This window comes from Globicephala melas, chromosome 1, assembly GCF_963455315.2.
Source record: "Globicephala melas chromosome 1, mGloMel1.2, whole genome shotgun sequence".
Taxonomy (NCBI): domain Eukaryota; kingdom Metazoa; phylum Chordata; class Mammalia; order Artiodactyla; family Delphinidae; genus Globicephala; species Globicephala melas.
The window spans coordinates 84,309,595-84,332,444 of record NC_083314.1 but is presented as its reverse complement, the minus strand read 5'-3'; the positions used below and the strand labels follow the sequence as shown (position 1 = coordinate 84,332,444).

Here is a 22,850-nt window from a genome sequence, read left to right as displayed (position 1 = left end):
TTCTGTGCATTTTAATTGAATTTCTACAGAAAAAACCTTGTTGAAATTTTGACTGGGACTGAATTGAATCTATAGCTTTAGAAAGAATTGACAATTTAACAGTATTCAGTTTTCTAATCCATAAATACAGTGTATGTCTTCATTTATTTAGGTCTCCTTTAATTTCTCTCATTAATGTTTTGCAGTATACATAACTTGTGCAGTGTATTATACAAGTCTTTCATATCTTTTGTCATATTTATCCCTAAGTACTTGGTATTTTTGATGCTAGTTAAAATTATATTGCTTTTTAAATCTCAATTTGTTTCTTGCTAATATATATAATAGATTTTTGAATATTGATCTTAAACCCTGAAACCGTGCTAAAAGTTACTCATCAGTTCTAGTAGTATTTCTGAGGATACCATAGGGTTTTCTATATAGATAATCATGTCATCTATTAATGACAATCAAGACAGCATTATTTACTCCTTTCTAAATCTATATGCATTTTGTTGCTTTTTCTTGCCATATTGCACTAGCTAAAACCTCCAGTACAATACTGAATACAAGTGGGGATAGCAGACATTCTTGCAAAGACATACTAAAAACCGACATACTCTTCTGTTTGTCTCCATTAAAGAAAAAATTTCGGTAGCTACTGGATGAATACAAAAATAAATGGATGATGAGATTTTGGGAAATAGTCAAGCACTTCTTATGTGCTATAGAAAGAAAAAATTAGCCACCTGCTGAGCATAACAAAGTTAACTTTTCCAATAAGGAGAAAGGTTAGGAAGGTTAATAATATATTATCTGATAAGACCATGTAATCAGAACTCAACTGAAAGAAGAGTAGGAAAGACAAAGTGATTTAATTGACTGTTCACACATTTTACTTTTTTTTTTTAAGCCTTGCCAAGCAGTGTTCCCATAAGCATAGAACTTTCTACTGTGCTGTTCTAACACTGAGGGACCAAAAAGAAATTTGCAATTTTTAAAAGAATTATTAAAATACTTCATGCAAAACTTAAAGATGGTATTTCAATGACAGACAACAATTTTGTAAACAGTGACAAATCCCAAAGTGGAAAACATTCTCACTGAAGCCTTCACTCATCTTAGTTATGAAATTTAATAAGGACTTTTCACTACTTATCTTACTTAATTTCTCCATAGTGCTTTAAAATAACTATTTCTACCATCTCTGATGCTCTTCCCATCCACTGGCTTCCACAGCATTAGCCAATCTCAGTTCTCCTGCTGCTTTTGGATTATTTCTTCTTCATCTCCTTCCCTGATCCCAGGGCTCTTTCTTTAGCTGTCTAAGTCTATGATTTTATTCATTAACACTTTTAAAGAGTTAAAGCTCTATTTACTTGATGATGTTCTCAAATTTACATCCCAATCCATGGTCCCTACATCTGATGACCCCTGGGAGTCATGGATGACACAGTCCTTTCTCTCACCCGTACTCATTTAATAAATCACTAAATCCTGGGATTTTACACCCAAATAATAAGTCATCTTTTCTCCAAACCACACTGATATATTCAGATTCTTATTTTTTTCTTTGCCTAGACCAGGGGTTGGCAAACTTTTGCAAAAGCCCCTATAGTAAACAGGAAATATTTTTGGCTTCTTATATTAATATTATAAGAAAATTTCACTAGGCAGGCCTGAAGGCACCTGGAACAGTGCTATACTGGAGGCAGGACAACGTGAATACTGATTAGGTTGTTGCTGCATCCTTTGAGGTAAGAGATGATGGTGGGATGAACTAAAGTAGAGGCAGTGGGACTAAAGACACAGGCATAGAATTGGACAATAGTAAGCACACAGAAGTGATGCAATATGATGAGAATGAGGTAAGGCAAGTACCCAAGGATGCCTCCCTTGTTTCTGACTTAGGCATCTGGGTAGACAGTGGTCTCATTCACAAAGATAGGGAATACAAAAAGCAGTTTGGGAGGGAGTGGGAGATGACGACATGAGTAGTTCTGTTTTCAAAATGTTGAACTTCAGGGGCCTGTAAAACATCTAAGTGAAGATATTTGATCAGAAGTTCAACAAGCAGGTCTAAGCACAGGAATGATGATGATGGCTAACATTTACTGAGTGTTTATTGTATGCCAGATAATGTTTTAAGTGTTTTACATGTATTAACTAATTTCATCCTTCTGACAACTACACAAGGTAGGTACTACTATTATCCCCACTTTACAGAAGATGAAATTAAAGCACACAGAGGTTACATAACTTGCCTGAGAAAACAAGCTGGTAACTGGTAGAGCTGGGATTAGAACCTACATTACCTGAATCTCAAATCCATGCTTTCACAAACATTAGACTTTACTGCCTCTCCAGACATATACTTGGGAATTGCATATATTTTGGAGGGTTGTTGAAAACACAAGAATGAAAAAAAAGAAGTACAGAATGAAAGAAGTCAGAGGATTTGGGGACACTAACACTCAAACGATGAGCAGAGAAAGAGGGAACCGCAAAGGAGACTGAGAAGGAGTGGCTAGAAGTAGAAGAAAAACTAGGCAGGGTAAGTTTCAAAGAAGCCAAGACAAAGTGTTTCAAGGGAGAAGTGACAGCTGTGCTTAAGGGTATAGGGAAAAGAGAAATTACTGGTGTTTTTAGCGTGAGCAGCTTTAGTTGCCATAGTGGGATCTGAACCAGACTGGAGTAATTTCAGGTGTATGACAAATGGAGATGGTGAGCAGAGGGCACAGATTACACTAAAAAATTTTGGTTGTAAAGGGGAAGAGAGATAAGTGGAGGCTTTAGAATGTTTAAAAATTGATGAGTTAGATCCATAAAAATGGGAGATAAGAAAGAGGATAATTGCTGAAGGGAGGTTCCTGAGGACAGGGAAAATATTCAATATATGTGTAGAGAAGAGTGTAGGCTCTGGAATTCAAATGCCTAGATTCAAATCCAGCCTTTGCTACTTTACAGTTGCTTAGTTTGCAAAAGTTACTTAATCTCTCTAAGCATCCATCATTTTCCTATCCAATGGGAATAATACTACTATCTACTTCATAGATATAAGGCTTAAACAAGATAACTCATGGGAAGAACTGGCACACAGTAAGTGCTTAGTAAACGTTAGCTATTATCAGTATAGGATCCAGAGCACAGGTAGAGGGACTGCCCTTCATTAAGAAGGAACACACTTCTGTGACAGAATAAACAGTGGCAATGATAGGAAGAGATGGCACATAAGTTTGGGGTGGGAGGGAGAAGACAGGGAGCTCCTCAGTGATGTTTTCTATGTTCTCAGTTAAGAATGAGGCAGGGCCATCTGTTGCAGTGAGGAGCTGCTGGTAGGACAGAGCTTGAGGGGAGCACACAGCCATGCTGGGACACTGTTCAGTGAAGCATCAAAGGACCACTAGCAGTGAATGCCCCACGAGTCTGCTGAGAAGCCCAAATTCACATGGCTCTATGATTTCTCCACCACTGCTCAGCAACCCAGATACAGGAGTGAAGAAAGCAGAATGATGGAATAGCTCAAGATCAGGTTTGGATGGGCAAGTGTGATGGAAGGCTAAGAGGTCATAGGTTATTTTAGACATAGGTTATTTATTGACAAGAGTGGCTGAAGTGATGGAACATGAGTTTTAGGCTGGATAGGGAAGAAAAATAAAGATTAAAAAAAAAAAGAAGATATTTTCAGAAAAAGTAAAAGGACCAAAGGACTAGATATCTTGATGAAATCAAGATGCAGGATTAGATATTAGGGATGTAATTATGAGCAAGATAGCTATATAATAACGCTCAGAGATCTGGCAGGCTAACACATAAGGTAGAAAATTAAACTAGTACTTAGAATTAAAAACAACAATGAAGGAAGACTAGAAAATCTTAAGGAAGTACAATGCAGGAGTACCTACTAGCGGCAGGATTGATCAGAGAGGTTTTTTTACAGAAAGTAATTGTTGACCTGAGCTCTGAAGGATAAATAGGAGTTAGCCAGGAGCAAGGGCAGAAAAAAGCCCAGATTAACGAAGAGCATGAAGAGGCAAGGACTGAGGGACTAAAGGCCTGTAAAGGTCGCCTACAAAGATACTGGAGTTACATGGGACCAAAATAGGACCACAACTCAAGATCACTTAAAAAGGAAGGGTAAACAAAGAAATTAGCAGTCACAACGGTGATAGCAAGAAGATGATGAAATATATCTTAATATGCATGTAGTGCACTTAAATTCAAGATTTAGCTAAAAAGAAAAATACCGTACCTTTGAACGAAATGTTGGATGAACAAAATAAACAGCCTTCAAATTCCTCTTGTACCTGATTCAAAATCAAAAAGAGAGTCAGTATAAGCCATGTCTAAAACCAGTCACCATTATGAACAATTAACTCTTTTTTCAGGTGTTTAAAAGCAGGAAAAAGTTTACATATGAATTTACTCTGATACAAAATAAACTGGAGTTAAGGAGAGCCTATTATTAAAATATCCAATCTAAGTAAAATAAAAATCTTAGTTACATGAACTATCCTTTCACAAAATACACAACGATGTTTGCTATTGCTTAATACTCGGAAAGAAAAAGGCTGCTTTCCCCCTTCATAATTTGAGAAGATAACTAACTTGACATCAACAACATCGTAGAGTTTCTTCAGGAAGTCAGAGTCCAGGTGATTGTATTCGCTGGTCAGTGTGTGAAAATATACTAATACGTATTCCTTCACAGCAATGTGATCCATTACATGGATAAAATATAAGAGAGCCTAGAAGAAAAATAAAGATAACGATCATTTTGTACAGTAGTCTATTTCACAGATGCCAAGAGAGAAAAAACCCAGAAGACTAATCTGCACCCCAGGCACTGCAGAGAGACATCTCAGACTAATGAGTACCTCTTTAAAAAGATCTTCAGGGGAAGTGTCTCATGCCAGTGTTTAGTAGTGCACATAATGCTACAGTATGGTCCCTTTCTGTCTTGTTCTAAGTGGTGGAGGAGAATCACCAGTCTCCGTCCTTTCAAACAACTCTTCACATACTCAAAAGAGCTCTTCAGTCAACTACCAGGTTTTCTCTCTCTGGAATAATGGTGTCAAAACCATTAGAGGGAGAATTTCTAGACTTTTAATCATTCTTGAAGGTTCTACCTGCATTCAGTGAAAGTCTTTGCAGTCTCCACTGAGAAACAGACTAATGGCTCTCACGTAACCAAGAATTACTATAAAGGGACATTAGAAGTGATGCCTCACATGGCTCACTTTGAGGGCTAATTTTGTTAGCATCTTTGACGTTGAACTGAATGAGGAAAATGAGAACAGGTTTAGTGAGCAGACGGCAGTGGGCTGGGCAGCACTTCCCTGCTCTGCCTCAAACTTAATGTGACCTGGATCAGTTAGAGGAATATGCCATTACAAGAAGGATGAAATTTAAGAGAAACATTAAACACAAAGCAGAGACACGATATGGGCAGGGCCAGCATGACCCAGTGGTGTAGCTATAAACCATGACAAAGAGGAAGCTAAGAGGTAACAACTGAAGATTATTATCAAACAGGTTATTTCTCCATTCCTCCTCAGGGGAGTCCTTGGCATTAACTTGAATGGACTAACATGGATTAGGTAGCATGGGTCCAACTGCTACCAGAGCAGACAGAGGAGGGCACTAAGGAAACACAGTACCTTTCCAGTTGCTACCTGGTTTGGACTTCACAATATATACGAAATGATACACCACGAACATCCAGAACACCATGTAAGTACACACCAGAATCAAAGGCAGGGGTTTACGCTTTTATTGGTATCAATCACATTATTAATGCTGAGAATGAATGTCATACTGATTATCAGTTGTTTTTTCCCCTGTGTGTATGTGTGTATTTTTATTATTATTTCTGCTCTTGCCTGACTGCTTCTGGTCCTCTTTCTATCCACTCACCACCTCAAGGCAAGGCAATCAAGATATCCATTTTCAGCTTCAAATTCCCCATCTTTAGCTTGAATCTTTTTCATTATAAAGAAGTACAGCCATATGACAGAAAAATGTAGAAAACAAATTCTCCCTAAAACTATGAAATCCATTTTGAGATACTGATATGCATAAACTCGCACCATGCCCCCCTCCCCCACAAAAAGGTCAATGTACATACAAGCTGTTGTTTCTTCTCCTACTGATATTATACCATAAACATTTCTCTATAGTACTTGCCTCTATAACCATAATTTTTCAGGGTCACAAAACATTCCATTTGTGGATGCATAATAATTACCTGTTAGGAATTTAAGTTATAATTTTGGGCCACAAATGAGCCTGTGAATAACATGCCCAATCCAGGGCTTCCACAGTTTTTTTTACCCAAACACCAGCGACCAGGAGTTTAAGGGCTTAGCCAGATAAAATTATCCCCTTTTGCACAACTGTATTTTATCTTAAAATTGTATTTAATTTTTACACTTTTGAGTACATTTTTTTTTTTTTACTATGGTTAAGAATTATTTATTAAAGCGATTCTCCTCCTTTGCAGTCTGTGTCTATTACAATTGTTCTAGGAAGATCTACATATTTATCCCATGGATTCAGTTGTCCCTTGCCCAAGTATTCCAATTTGGGCAATTTCTGGGCCTATAGCTACTTTCAAACCTAGGATTATTTCCTTAGTACAAATTCTCAGAAATGGGATTAACGGGTCAGTGGGTGTGACCACTTTGACAGTTTCAATTCATCTTTGGTAACAATGATTATTATTTAAAAGTAATGGCTAATTTTGATGACAGTCCCAGCTGGACCATGAAGGGACAAGAAAACTCCCCCGCCTGACATGGAGGAGGAAATGACAACAGAAGCGTGATGTCTACTCAGAATGAGGAAGAAGGTGGTCTTCTCCCCCTCACCACTTTTCCTTTGATTATAAAACTGTAGCCCGCTAAGGTCTCGGGGTGCAGCACCTTCTCGCCCACCCGCCTGTAAGCCTCACAAGTGTCCTATTCTAATAAATCACTTCTTATCTATCAAAAAAAAAAACAAAAAAAGTAAAAGTAATGGCTAGTTTTGAAGGTGAAAAAAGAGATCTCATTTTAATTCACTTTTTTTTTTTACTACTAATCAGGTTGAACACTTTGTTTACCAGTAATACCATTTCTTCTGCTATGAATCATCTATTTCTGTCCTTTACCTCCAAAAGAAGGGATTACGAAATTATGACATCATGGGTTAACTACTTCTTCTCTTCAGAGAGATAAAAGAGTTAATGTTTCTTGTTTCAAGAAAAGCAGAATTTGATTATTAGTACAGTTATAATACAGAATGAGTCCAACCAAAAACTTGCCAGTTACATCATATCCAAAACAAAGCAGCTGCATTTTTGGAGATCACAGTATGGCAATTCAGTATTTCCGTTTCTCCCAGAGCGCAAAACCAAACCCCTTACTGAAATGCTATGTGCCAACTTGCAGAATCAGGGCTGCTACTCTATCACAGATACACAATTCTGTCTCATATTCTAAGCCTTGATTCCAAATTCATGTCCTACTTATTTTTTAAATCAACATATTTATAAAACAAAGCTTTTTAATGGCTTACCTTGTCCATATCTATTAATGTTACAGGAATGTTTCTTCCAACTACCACCATTACTGTGCGACCACAGTTATCAACACCTACAAACAGGAAATGTAATCAGCACCCAGAAACTTTATTCCAAGAATATTATCTGTCCTGGGCTCTGACCTTATAAAAATATTCTACACAAATGTGAAAGACTGAAAACCAGGAACATAAGTTTTTCAGATTTCATCTTCAGATTTCTTTTAGTATGTGGAAAACATCACCTTTCTTTTCTTTTTTTCCCCAGCTTCATGAAGTTTTGATGACTGCCCTTACTTTTAAGATAAGCCCTCTTACAGGTTTTAAATCAGGGACAGCCAAAGGTAAGGTTGAGGGTAAAGATTTTTTTATAAATAGCTTTTTGTTTAAGCATACTACAACTTTTAATAACATCAGTGATCCAGGAAAAACTAAATGGAACTCAAATCTGAAAATTAACGAGTACTGCCTGGAAAAGAAATATAAAGGGGCAATCTGATAACTTTTACTGTCTCCGTTATTTATTTATGTAAGGTTTGAATTTTGTACAGCAGGATTATGGTACTTTTAAAAGTAGAAAAAAAATTAAAAGATAGGAAAAAGGACACTGAGAAGAAATGAAGTTGGCCAATGTAGAATTACTAGCTGAAAATCTTATAGGTTGAGATGCTATTTTGAAGATCTTGATGATGAGCAAAAACTATCTTCCACTGTACAAAAAAAATCTATTCAGAGATAAAATGGACAAAATCAGAGAAAAGTGAAGTCTCTAATGACATGCTAAGTAAGGTTCTTAATCAGTAGAAGAATAAGTTACCATATCCTTAAGCTCACCTGTTTGGTATAAGGCTTTTAGAGAAGCAATATCAGATAGATCCTCAGATCTTGCTTGACACAACCAGCGATTATAACTAGAGAAATAAAGGATATAATTATTGTAATAAACAGTTGTAAATTTATAAATGAGACCTGTTTTTATCTGTCTGTGTTCTTAAAGAATAATGTTTTATTATAATGAGAAAGGAGTTAAAGAGGCTGTTACACCATGCAGAATCTCTACTCTGTTATTGATTAAAAAAAAAAAAATGAGTTACTGAGAAAGGAAGGTATTCACACTAGATGATTTTTAAAAATCCTTTACGAGCAAATGAAGACTACTCATATAATTGGCTAAGATACCAAGTATTCTAACATTGTTTTTAAATACTATTATCTTCCCCTACTAAAAAAAAAAAAAAAAGCAAAGAAGGCCTAAAGCAATAGCAGTTCTCCACAACAGATGTTCACTAATCCAACAAAGACTTACTGAGTGCTTACTACACAAGAGGTATTGAGAATACTCTAGTGAACAGACGTGGTCAGACCCTCAAGAAGTTTACTTTTCAGAAGAAAACCAGGTAAGTGTTGTACATGTTATGTTGGACCACAAAGAAAGTAGGTAATTTTTTCTGGGAAGTCCAGGCTTATTTAATGACTGGCTAATCAAAGTAGCTGTGCTGATACTCTATATACCAGATCATAAAGATGGCAGTTTGGCTTTGGCTAAGAGGATACTGAAACTGGAAGAAACGTAAAGATCTCAAAGAGTGGAAGCGATCTGAAAAAGGTCAAATTAATCTTAGAGTTACCAGTTAATGGTAGAGTTGAATTTGAAGTTCACTCAAGTCTCCAGTTTGCTGGAAAGGTCAGTACTTTTTCTACTATTTCATACTTACTTTCTTAAAATTCAAAGTGCCACTTACTTAATTGTGAAAAAAGCTTTCAAGGTACCTAAATGCATGAAAAGCAACTTTGAAGCATCTAGGTCACATATGGCAACATCCCACAACATGAAAACAAACAAACAAACAAACTAAACTAAACCAGAAGAGAGGATACTTGGGTCCTCACGCTATCACTTTCTATGCAATCTCAGTAAAGTAGTTTCACCCCACGGACCTCAGTTTCCTCATTTGCAAAACGGTGTTTATGTAGGATACCTTTCAGCTATGAAGTACAATCACACAACTAAGGATATTTAATAGGAAGTCTATTACATACGGATTGTAATCAACAAGTGATATGCCTGCTAGTTTCACAGAAATTGTTATTGTTTGTGAAAACAATACTTAGTATTGCATAGTTCTATAGTCTATGTTTTTAAATTTAGAAACGTGCCCACCTGTGCAAATTGAATTCAAAGACAATAACTTTTAATTTTAGTTTAAGATATAATTTGCAAGTCAAGAAAGGATCTGTGTTTATTGTAGTTCTCCCTATTCATATGTACTATTCCATATTTTCATACAGAGCTATTTCCGAGGTTATTTACACTAACTCCCCTATTGTCCTGCTTTCTAATTGTTTTATGATTAAGCCATCTCCACACATCAAGACTAAACAGAAAAATATGTCTTAAAAGTCTTATGAGCACCACAGGTCATGGCACAGAACATGTAACAGGAATTCAGTAAATACCTGTTATTTTCTATACTCTCTGTGTATTCATTAGCTCATTTTCAAAGATTTATTGCATAAATGCAATGCCTGCATCATAGCAAGGACTCAAATCTTTGTTGAATAAAATAATAAACATGAGTATTATTCAAGGTATTTTGGAGGCCTGAGAATAATAATAAAAGGCCCTTGGCTTCAGAGTTTGAGGTTGAATATATGAGACAGACATATTACAAAGACAACTAACATTGTAATAAGACCCAGTGAGATAAGCAATACAGCAGACATCTGAATACTGTATCAATCAAGTATGTATGCTAAGGTGGGGACTGGCATGGGTAGGAGTGGGGGCTGGGGGTGGAGTGAGCAGAAGTGGAGGCAAGGTCCAGGCCTGTTATAGAACTAACTTCTCCCTTCTTTATATCACAAAGATCAGCACAAGGCTTTACCCACTCACTGCAATATTTGCTTCTACTCTGTTGGACCTCAAGATAGGGACTATGTCTTAGTTGTCTCTATATTTCTAGCAAATTTCTAGGGTAGTTCCTGACACTCAGTAACTATGTATTCAATGAACTGTGAAGAAAAAAAAATTTTAAACTGGAACTCAGATGTCCAAAATAGAATTAATTAACAGAAGCTTTTCCTGACTTGATGCAACTATCCCACACTGGACTTAGTTAAAATCCTTGTTATACACTCTTATTGCACCCTGTAATTTAAATACATTTTTCATACAATAATTAGTTTAACGTTTCTCTCCTTTGCAAAACCCTAGGCTCAATGAGGCCTGGGGCTGTATGTGCCTTGCGTGACACTTTATTATGTTTCTAGCTTGGCACGTTAGTAAGCGCTCAATAAATATTTAATAATGAATGAGATAAAGTTTTTACTGTGAGAAATGACATAAGAGTTATAGGCAACTGGATCTTAAGCCAACCAAGGAACACTAATGAAAAAGAAGAAAGTTCTTGTGAAATAATTTTAAGAGTGATATGCCCAAACTGTGTCACAACTGGATGGAAGACCTGGAAATATTAATCAAGACCTAGACAACATGTCTAATTATTTTAGATGTTCAAGCGAATTACACAGAGACAAGGCAATGTTATGAAGGGAATGATCTAACCCTACAGCCGATCCATGTGACCGTTGGTTTTGTTACTGAAGGAAGAATTGAAGGCTTTCAAAAAGATAATTCTAACTAAAGATCTACTTACTTCCTAAGAGATTTTAAAAAATTTATCATTTGTTCAACTTGATCAACAAACATAACAGAAACCAAACTCAACCTGTGTAAATAAAATCCTGATTTAGAAAGAGTAAGAGAAATAAAAATTTTAAACTACAGTCTTAAACATGTAGCCATGGCAGAGTATGTAAACAGATGACCTACAGCTCAGTTATATAGTAAATTCCTAAACGATTAGTCATCAATTCTCAAACTTTTGAGTCTCAGGACCCTTTCATATTTATGTCAGTTACACCTACCAATATTTACCATTTTAGAAATAAAAAGAGAGATTTATAAAAAATATTTATTAATTCAAAAATAATAAAAACCTATTACGTGAACACAAATAACTTTTTATTTTTAAATAAGCTATATCTAGGGAGAAGAGTTACACTCTTACATTTTTGCAAATCTCTTTAATTTATGCTAGATTCTTACATCTGCTTCTGTATTTAACCTACTGCAATATCACACATTAAGCACTCTCTGGAAAACTCTATTGAACACTACAAGAATGAGAATGAAAAGAGCAAATAAGTCTTAGTAAGATTATACGAAGAGTTTTGCCCTCATGGGCTCCCTGAAAGGGTCTAGGTTTCCTGGGTTACACTTCTGAGCTGCTGACAAGACCTCATCTTTAATTATCACAGACATGGGGCACATGAATAGGAAATCTGAAAATCTTTTGATTCAGATGTAACTTATCACTCAAGGGAAGTGAGTGGCAGGGGTACCATGCCTTTGTTTCTTGGTTCAAGCTCTGGGAACCATAGGCTGTGCTCTTCCCCAAGCCTGTAGCTATGTGTTAATTGGATGTGCACAACAACCTCAGCGCCACACAGAACACACCATGACATGTGAGGGTAGTGTGGCTCACTCATGAATTTCTAGACTAGAGAGACTACTTTATCTGTATATTTCAGTTCTAGAATATTATCTTGTACAGAGTAAATATCCAATGTTTCCTGAACTGACTGGAAACTGTGAACTATGTGACTAACTTGAATCTCAAGATCATGGCCTTCTACCAAAAAGAAGGACAATGCTTTACATGCTGTATTCATATTCCTTCCTAGAACCTACCCCTTTGCTGATGACCCCTTTCCAGAAAGCATGGACTCAGTAAATACAGATTCATTTTAAACTGGTTTGAACTAGTCATTATTAAGTGAAACAAATCTCATTAAAGAGAGCAATACAGACAGGCAAGTATCCAGTCCAGACAAAAACAAATGCCACTTTATCTGTATCACTCATGCAAAAATTAAAAAGGTGTGTGTGTGTGTGTGTGTGTGTGTGTGTGTGTGTGTGTGTGAGACAGAGAGAGAGAGAGAGAGAGAGAGACAGACAGACAGACAGACAGACAGAGACAGAGACAGAGAGAGACAGAGAGAGGGAAAAGAGAGAGAAGAGAATAGGGTAACTGATTTGAGAAAGGTGGTAACAAAGCAGTTCTCTGTATATGAAAACAAAATGTGTCTGGTCCTTTCCCAGCTTCTCTGAAGCTGGTCTGTGTAGGTGCCTGGAGATGGTGGTAGAGAAGGGAGATGAGCTGCAGTAGCCATCTTGAAGGCTCATCTTCAATTAGCTGTAACTCTGGTCAAATCACTCTTGGTGATCAATTCACCCTTCTGTAAATTACAGGGATCAGACCAGATCAGGTACAAAATCATCTAAGAAATCATCTAAGAAACCTTAGAAGGATGATTCCTGAGGCCTTCCCACAGAGGTTCTGATTCAGGAAGTTTGGTGTGGGGCCTATGAATTTTTAGCAAGCACCCCTGGTAATTCTAATGCTTATACACTTTACACTACATTTCAGAAAACTGTATCAGATAATTACCAAAACTCCTTTCAACTATAATGTACTGCTGAGAGACCACAGACCAGTGGTTCTCAAAGTGTGGTGCATAGTCCCAATACTTTTTCAAGGGGTTTTACAAGGTCAAAACTATTTTCATAATAACACCAAAACATTTGTTTTTTCACTGCGTTGACATCTGCACTGATGGTGCAAAAGCAACTGTTGGATAAAACTACTGCTGCTTTAGCATGAATTCAGGTGGAAGCACCAGATTGTACTAGTAGTCGTTGTGTTCTTAATTGCCAAAATACTCACAGGAAAAAAAAAGTCAGTTTCATTTAAGAATGTCTTTGATGAGGAAGAAAAAATTATTAATTTTATTCATTAACCCTTGGAAATACATCTTTTTAATATTAATGTGTCACAAAATGGGAAGAACACACAAAGCATTTCTGCAGACCAAAGCATGAGGCTGTCCTGAAGAAAAGATCTAGTTGTTTGACTTGCAAGCTGAACCAGTTGCTTTATTTCATGGAACACCATTTGTCTTCAACTAATGACTGGCAGACAAACTGTGGTTATTTAACATGAGTATTTGGCAGACGTTTTGTCAAAAATGAATAAAGTGACCCTGCCATTTCAAGAAAAAATACCAACAGTATTTGTTACCACTGATAAAATTCAAGCTTTAAAATACAGATATAATGTTAGAAAATTTGTATCCACCACCAGAAGCTAACAGTTTCTAATACTTAAGGACTTTTCTGATGAGATCAGTGGTGATATTATCAAATATAAGTTTTTGATATTGTGTAATGTAATGTGTCAATATTTGGAACAACTGAATAATTACGTGAGTCAGTATTTTCCAAAAGACCAACACATCATGTTGTAAATTCATGCTCTAAATTCCTATTATAAAATCTACTCAAAGTGCAGGATAAAACAACACATTTTAATATAACAATACAAAAATTCATAAATATGGTTTGAGATTCCATATTACAACATTATGAAACTACCATTTATTGAGTTATGGTGTACTATCAAAGAATATCCCCAACTATTTGAAAAGGCTATTAAAATACACCTTTTTCCAACTACGTATTTTAATGAGGTCAAATTTTCTTCATATACTTCACCCAAAACAAAGTATTGCAACAGTTTGAATGCTGATATGAGAATCCAGCTGTCTTCTATTAAGTCAAACATTAAAATATCTGCAAAAACGTAAAACACTGCATTTCTCACTAACTTAAAAAATAGTTATTTTTCATAAAAACATAATGGGTTATTTTTAAATGAATTAACAAATAATTTATCATATGATAAATATTAGTGGGTATAAGCCAGGTAAAAACAAAAGCTCTTTGGGGTCCTCAATAATTTTTAAGCATGCAAAGGGGACCTGAGACCAAACAGTTTGAGAACCACTGCCCTAGTCCAAAAAACAGGTACCCAAATCTAGTTGTACATGAATCATGATGTGAAAAAGTTTTAAAATATACATAGAGGCCAAATCCCAGTCATGTGAGGGAAAGCCCAGTCACTGTATTTAAAGAAAAATGTTTGCCAGATGATTCGTACACATGGCCAAGTTTAGAAACCACTGAAACTGTCGTTCGATTGTGCTTGCCTTTAGAAAAGCTGTTCGTTGGTGCCCCCTAGTGACTAATTAGCTTTTGTTCATGAAAATAAAAGGAGATCTGGACTTCCCTGGTGGTGCAGTGGTTAAAAACCCACCTGCCAATGCAGGGGACATGGGTTCGAGCCCTGGTCTGGGAAGATTCCCACGTGCCACAGAGCAATTAAGCCCGTGCACCACAACTACTGAGCCTGCGTTCTAGAGCCCGTGAGCCACAACTACTGAGCCCGTGTGACACAACTACTGAAGCCTACATGCCTAGAGCCTGTGCTCTGCAGCCAGAGAAACCACTGCAATGAGAAGCCTGTGCATTGCAACGAAGAGTAGCCCCCGCTTGCTGCAACTAGAGAAACGCCCGTGTGCAGCAACAAAGACCCAATGCAGCCAAAAATTAATAAATAAATTAATTTTTTTAAAAAAAGGGAGAATAAAATGAAGACCAGGAACTCAGGAAAAACAAAATTCTAATTCTATAAGGGACTCCGGAGATCGTCTAGTCTGACTCCCACTTTATACATGGAGACTAACAACAACCACACGTCATTACAGTATTGTGTGATAAGTGCTAGGCTATCCTTTGGTTAAGTATAGGATGTAAAAAAAAAGGAAAAAAAAAAGCATACAGAGGAGGCATTGATTCCAGACTTCTATTCTGTCTATTCCAACTTATCTCCAGGGAGATAAGTTTCTAGAGGCAATCACTTCTGAGCTGAAACCTGGAGAATGAGCAGGAATTGAAGAATGAGAGTATTCCAGTCAAAAGGGATGGCAAGTACCAAAGCTCAAAGGTAAAATAGACCATAATTTGCTCAGTATTGAAGAGAACAGCAGTGACCAATTTTAAGAGCTTGCTAAGTACCAGGTACTGTGCTAAGCTCATTACATTATCTTATTTAACACTCACAACAACCCTATGAGATGTTATCCCCTCAACTAACCCTATAAGATAATGAATATTAATCAATTATGGTGTACGATTTTTCCTTTCCTTTAACATTTTTTGAAAAGCAGCTAGCTTTCCAAGGACTGTTTGTTAATCCTTGGACAAGCTTACCCAGAAGTACAAAAGCTGCTTTTCTTTATGTTTCAAAAAGGAGTTATTCAGAATTGCTTTAGAAAACACCTGAAAGAAATGGAATGGCTTTATAAGGTCCCTGGGATAAATCAGGGGGAAATAAAGCTCTTTTAACGTTAATACAACCATAGATTATGCTTTAATTATAAATATAGTAATGTTAAGTAAAAACTTTGTGACTTGATTTTTCCCTTCCCCTATTTTCTGCTTTTAGAATATAATCTCACCCAAAGACACTACAATCGCAGTAGAAAGAGTAGGAGCTCTGAAATCAGAGATGCATCTGAACACTGACTTCTCACATACTAACAGTGTCCACTGATATTAACTTTGAATTTCTGCATCTACAAAGTGGGGACATATCTTTCTTAGTGGATTGTCATGAAGAATAAATGATGAGACCATGTTACGTGTAGATCATTTAGCAGAGGTAGGCCCTTTCTTGTTTCTCATGTCCTTATGTGTCTGTCAGTCCAAAGGGGTTTGCCTTACTTTCTTTGATGCTGCTTCTGCAGGGCTGCCTCTGATAACTGTCCTTGAAGGATCAGTCTTCTTTGCTTATCAATATCTCCTTCCATTCGAGCAAAAGCATGAGAGCCAATGAAAGAGAGATCAACTCCCAAGCCTTCATCCTCCTCTTCTTCTTGGTTGTCTGCAACAAAAATACTATCAATAGAGATGGCAAAACTTGACAGTAAATGCTACAAACAGATTGTGAATGCTGCTATAGGGATGAGTGCACAGAAACTCAAAAAAACAGGGTTAAGGTTATTTTTTGAGAATGAAACTGAAATCAGATTCAGGCGTTTGAAGAACGGAAATAATGAAAGAAACCACCTGTCCATGTGGGATGGAAGTTTTAGGAACACATGAAATCAAATCAAGGGGACCTAGGTGTAACCTTAGGAAGAGAAGAGTAGAACGTAATAATAAACAAAAAGATAGAAGCAATTATACTGTATGTGGGTTTAAAGATGAACTGTAGCACAACACCTAACCAAAGAGAAATAGAAAGAAAAAGTGTTTGGGGTCATTTATCCAGAATTGTTTAAGAAGGGAGCACTTGACTGGCTGGTACATAATCTTCAGTCCTTTTGTCAGGGAACCCCTGAAGGAAGATGGATGGACCAGGATTTCAGGGTGTGATCCGTATTCACTAAGATATGTTTTGACTAGCAGTCTGATTTTCTACACTGGTCATGCCTACATAATCATTCTGGTACATACGAGTTACAGTTCTCACTACAAATTAATGTTACCTTTCTGATTTATCCATATGATCATTTTACGTTTGGCTAGCAGCCAGTCCCTTGGGAATGGATCATCTCTTAATGTGTTCCCCACTGCCTCACTAGATCTGTTTTAAAAAAATTCTTTTTTAAAGAAAGAAAAGCAAACAAACAAAATCCTTGGACCATGGCAGGGGAGCTTCCCAAGGCAATGCCACCACCAGAGGCCGTTCAGCTGGGACCTCCTCACGTCTATACCTCTGCTCCTCAAACTGTGACAGGCAAGGGCCGAGTGTGCCTTTATTAAAAAAAATACCCATAAATGAATCTTCTCTCAATCCCTCAGGTAAGGCTGATTTTACATCTATTTTAACAGATTCTATATTCTAACTGAAAATAGTTATGAACACTAGAGCCTATGAGGTAACAATATTTTGAGATATGGATGCAAATCAAGCAGTCTTTGAGGATGGGGGACAGAAGGGAACCTTTTGGCTAATGACTGCCCGATTTTGCTTTTTATTACCCCTTGTCATATAAAACACATTTTACGCATTTAAGAAAAATTATATTCTATTGTGGTAGTCACAATTATGAGGATTTCCAAATGATGCTGGGCACATTTCAAGGCTGTACTCTATTGGTGGCTCCCTAAAAGTACATGAGTACCCCTCCAGGAAAGCTTGGTTCACAGACATTTTCTGATAAATATACTGGTGATAAAAAAGAGATGAGTAGTCTTCTATAGATTTTAACTTGATGCTCATTTAAAAGTGTTCACAGCAGGAATCTCACAGTAATTCTTCAACTGCTGAATTTTGACATCAAGTTCCAGCAATGAAGCTTGTAAGGCATATCTCCAATAACACGTATCCAAGAAGATCAGTACAAGCTGTCATACAGAACAGCTTCAGAGGAGCTCCCATCCTACCCTGCTCTACTATCATTTCAATCTACAGGGGTATGTAACCTAAAGAAACAAAACAAAACGGCATTCTTGTTTCAGTATTTAATGTTAGGTATGGCTTTCAGAGGACACAGTTGAAAATTTTAGATGATAATATACTTGACTGCTTCCTCAACAGTGTCCTGCATGAAACTATAAACTTCGTGAGGGTAAAAATGTTGTCATATCCACCTCTGAATCTCTACTGCTTAACACAGACTTGACATTATATATATATATATATATATATATATAAAATACATATATATATATTTTACATTTAAAGAGTAAACCTTAACAAGAATAAGACTCTAAAAACGCCTAAGTTGGTCTTGATCTTAGTGTCACACTAATAGCCTCCCAAGGGTCAGGCTGAACTTCCTACTTCTTCAGTGGCTGATGTTACCAGAGCCTTTGCTTCCTTAAGAGGGAAAGTAAGAAAAGGAGAACTCACCCTCCGGGGCACCAGGTTTTTCACTTATTCTTATCTGCCGTTCGGGTACCACAGGCTCCCCTTCTGCATTTCCAATATCTGCAGGTAGGTATGGCAATGAGCAACTCTCCTCCTTTAATGACCTTGGGAAGTACAGAGGTAGCAGCTTTTGGTAAGTAGCCTGTGTGAGAAAAGCCAAACATTGTGTGAAAACTAACGAAGTAACGAAGCAGGCACCAGCAGTGCTTAGTGTTCCTTACACCGTGAAGACAGCCTTCATCACGGAGAAAGGCCACACCACTTCTAAGCTCAGACTGTACGCTGCCTGGGACCCTCAATCAGTTCTTGTGTTAAGGATCAGGGTTTGTTAGTCACTCAAGTTGAGCATGATACCCATCCTGGCAGTTCCAGGTCACTGAACCTGGAATGAAAAGTTCTGTGACCCCTGTCCCCAGTCCCTCCTTCACCTCACTAGTGATATTTGTCTTTCAAGATTCAGCTCAGACACCACATCCCTAATCCTCAGTGTGCCATCAGGGTCCACTGGACCCAGGTTTAGTTTTTGAGATTTTTTTTTTTAACAGTTCTAACTCTTTGTGAACGATTGGTATTTCATGACTTCCATTCTTTCTTAGAGATTTCTCAAAGAATAAAGATATATCTCACTTAAAAAAAGAGAATAAAACTCATTCTATCTTATAATTTCCATATGGGTTGGTCCATTGGACTCACTCCAATATCCATGATACATTATAGATACTTAGTGCTCTTATTTTTCCTATATCTTGAAGCATTTTGCTTTTTCATCATCCTAGAATTATTTTATCATTATTCATCAATTATCCCCAACTATACCAGAAAAGACTACAATAGAATAATAAGAAACCAAAAGAACGATGGAATTGCCTAGAAGGGCAGAGAAATCATTATCTGTCAGTTTTCCCATTATGTCACCTGCAATACTTCATCATCTTTCATGTAAATAAGTATATTATATGAGGTACATAAGAAGACTGGATTGTAAGTCAATTGTACTCAATTAAAAAAAAAGACTAGACACAACATCTTTGCAGCCTTTTTAAAAAACAGATATAATTCATGTACCATAAAATTCACGTTTTAAAGTATACGATTCACTGGTTTTTAGTATATTCACGAAGTTGTGTAATCATCACCACTATCTAATTCCAGAACATTTCATCATCTCAAATAGAAAATCTAAGCTCATTAGCTAGGTCATTCTCCATCCCTCCCTCCCCAAACCCCTGACAGCCACTAACATTTCTGTCTGTATAGATTTACCTATTCCAGACATTTCATTAAAATGGAATACAGTATATGGTTCTTGTGTCTGGCTTTCTTCACCTAGCATAATGTTTCTAAGGTTCACCCATGCTACAGGATATATCAGCACTTCATTCTTTTTATAGGTTAATATTCCATTGTATGTATATACCATATTTTGTTTGTCCATCTATCAGTAAGTCAGACATTTAGGCTGTTTCCAAATTTTGGCTGTTATGAATAATGCTGATATGAATATTTGTGTACAAGTTTTTGTGTGGACATATGTTTTCAATTCTATTCTGCATATACCTAAGACTGGAATTTTTTTTTAACTTTTTTAGGAACTGCCAGGCTGTTTTCCAAAGCAGCTGCACAATTTTACATTCTCACTAGCTATGTATGAGGGCTCCAATTTCTCCACATCCTAACTCTTGTTATTGTCTGTCTTTGTAATTAAAGTCACACTAGTGAGTGTGAAGTGGTACCTCACTGTGATTTTGATTTATATTCCCTTATTGGTTAATGTTATAGAACATCTTCCCATGTGCTTGTGTATTCAAAACTTTTGCCCATTTTTTAAGATTTTATTTTTTCATAGCAGTTTAAGGCTCACAACAAAATTGGGAAGAAGGTAGAGAGATTTCCCATATCCCTTCAGCCCTCACACATACAGTCTCCCTCATTATCACCAACCCCCACCAGAGTGGTACATTTGTTATAACTGATGAACCTACACTGACACGTCTAATCACCCATAGTTTATATTAGGGTTCACTCTTGGTGTTGTACATTCTACAGGTTTGCACAAATGTATAATGACTTGTATCCATCATTATAGTACCATAAAGAGTATTTTCACTGCCCTAAAAATCCTCTGTGCTCTATTCATCCCTCCCCCATCCTCCGGCAACCACTGACATTTTTACTGTCTTGGTAGTTTTGCCTTTTCTGGAACATCAGATGGTTGGAATCATACAGTATGCAGCCTTTTCAGATAGGCATCTTTTTTTTTTTTTTTTAATAAATTTATTTATTTATTTATTTTTGGCTGCATTGGGTCTTTGTTGCTACACGCGGGCTTCCTCTAGTTGTGGCGAGCGGGGACTACTCTTTGTTGCAGTGTGTGGGCTTCTCATTGCAGTGGTTTCTCTTGTTGTGGAGCACGGGCTTCTTGGCACGCAGGCTTCAGTAATTGTGGCATGTGGGCTCTAGGTGCGCGGGCTTCAGTAGTTGTGGCACATGGGCTTAGCTGCTCCGTGGCATGTGGGATCTTCCCAGACCAGGGCTCGAACCCGTGTCCCCTTCATTGGCAGGTGGATTCTTAACCACTGCGCCACCAGGGAAGTCCCAGATAGGCTTCTTTCACTTAGTAATATGCACTTAAGGTCCCTCCATATCTTTTTATAGCCTGATAGTTCATTTCTTCTTAGTGTTGAATAATATTCCATTGTCTGGATGTATTACAGTTTATTTACCCATTCACCTACCAACATACTGGTGCTTACAAGTTTTGGCAAATATTAATAAAGTTGCTATAAATATCCTTTGTAGTTTTTTGTAAGGACATAAATTTTCAACTCCTTTGGGTAAATACCAACTTTTGTCCATTTTAAAATTGGGTGATTTGTCTTTTTACTGCTGAATTATAAGAGTGACCAATTTACCTATTTTTATTTTGGATGCTTGTGTCTTTGACATCACATCATATCTAAGAAACCACTGCCTAAGCCAAGGTCATGAAGATTTATACCTATGTTTTCTTCTAACAGTTTTATAGTTTTAAGTCTCATACTTAGTCCCTAGATACATTTTGAGCTAATTTCCTTTATATGGGTGAAGTAGGGGTTCAACTTCATTCTTTTGCATGTGGATAACCAGTTGCTCCAATACCATTTGTTTATAAGACTATTTATTCTTTCTTCATTGAATTGTCTTGGCAGCCATGTCAAAATTCTATTACACTGATCTATATGTTTATTCTTATGTCAGTACAACATAGTCTTACTTACTGTGCTTGGAGTAAGTTTCAAAATAAGTTAAGTGTGAATCCTTCAACTTTGTTCTTTTTTTCCAAGGTTGTTTTGACTATCCTGGGTCCCTTGCATATCCATGTGAAATTCAGAATCAACTTGTCAATTTCTACAAAAAACTCAGTTGGGATTTTGATAGGGATTTTGCTGAATCTGTAGAACAATTTGGGGAATACTGCCATCTTAACAATATTGTCTTCCAATCCATAAACAGGATATCTTTGTATTTATTAAGGTCTTTTAAATTTTTCTTCAAATATATTTTGCAGTTTTCAATGTACAAGCCTTACACTTCTTTTGTTAAGTTTAGTCTTAAATATTTGATTCTCCTTAATGCTACTGCAAATGCAACTGTTTTCTTAATTTCATTTTTGGATTATTCTTTGCTAGTGTGTAGAAACACTATTTTTTATATTGATCTTATGTCCTGTAACCCTGCTGAGCTCCATTACTTCTAATAGCTTTTTTGTGGATGTCTTAGGATTTTTTTACATACAAAAACATAGCTAACATTCCTGGGATAAATTCCACTTGGTGATGTTATATTACATAATCCTTTTATATGTTGCTGGATTCAGTTGGCTAATATTTTGTTAAGAATTTTTTCATCTCTATTCTTATGTGTAGTCTGTAATCTGTTTTTAACTTTCATTGGAAAGATTTGAGAATTCAGACTTTTTCATTTTCAGCCCAAAATAGCAAAGAGAAGACAACTGAACAAAGATGATGTTTCAGAATTATTAAAGGAATCAAAGGTGAATGTAAAGACACAGACAGCAGCACTTCTTTTAAAGATGAGGTTAAGATTGATCATATGAAGTGAATCTCAGACACTGAGTCTTCAGATGACAATATCCTAGATTAATCTTCTCAAATTCAAGAACCTATGAGTCAACAACATATTTCTATGGGCAAAGTAGAAATATGGCATTCTCATTCAGTGAGTCACTATAGGAAGAACTTGATCATACAGGATTTTGTGATAAGAACATTTTACTAGAATGATGTGACAGTATTCTTTCATCTTTTACGATGTTTGTGCAACAAAATTTACTTGATATAAAAGGCTGGTTACATTTCAATTCTTACTGAAATACCTTATCAAATTGTTTTTTATTATCCCTTTATTATTCAATAAATTATTCTTAAAACAACTTTTTAAAAAAAAGTCCTTTGGACCTAGATGATAAAC

General features: G+C 36.5%; 1 protein-coding gene across 3 annotated transcripts in view; it reads right to left on the bottom strand.

The window, feature by feature from the left end:
* The window catches only part of GDAP2 (ganglioside induced differentiation associated protein 2), a 71,009-nt gene that overhangs the window by 11,579 nt on the left and 36,580 nt on the right, over positions 1-22,850 (bottom strand). For all 3 annotated transcript variants that reach the window (XR_009564284.1, XR_009564282.1, XM_030869208.2), the window contains exons 7-12: positions 18,363-18,522; positions 16,226-16,385; positions 8,374-8,450; positions 7,537-7,613; positions 4,588-4,727; positions 4,232-4,286 (exon numbers count right to left, since the gene is read on the bottom strand). Coding sequence is in view for 1 of the 3 variants with exons in the window: in XM_030869208.2 (XP_030725068.2) it covers positions 4,232-4,286; positions 4,588-4,727; positions 7,537-7,613; positions 8,374-8,450; positions 16,226-16,385; positions 18,363-18,522 (669 nt within the window). In the remaining 2 variants the exon portion in view is untranslated. The remainder of the gene's footprint in view (positions 1-4,231; positions 4,287-4,587; positions 4,728-7,536; positions 7,614-8,373; positions 8,451-16,225; positions 16,386-18,362; positions 18,523-22,850) is intronic.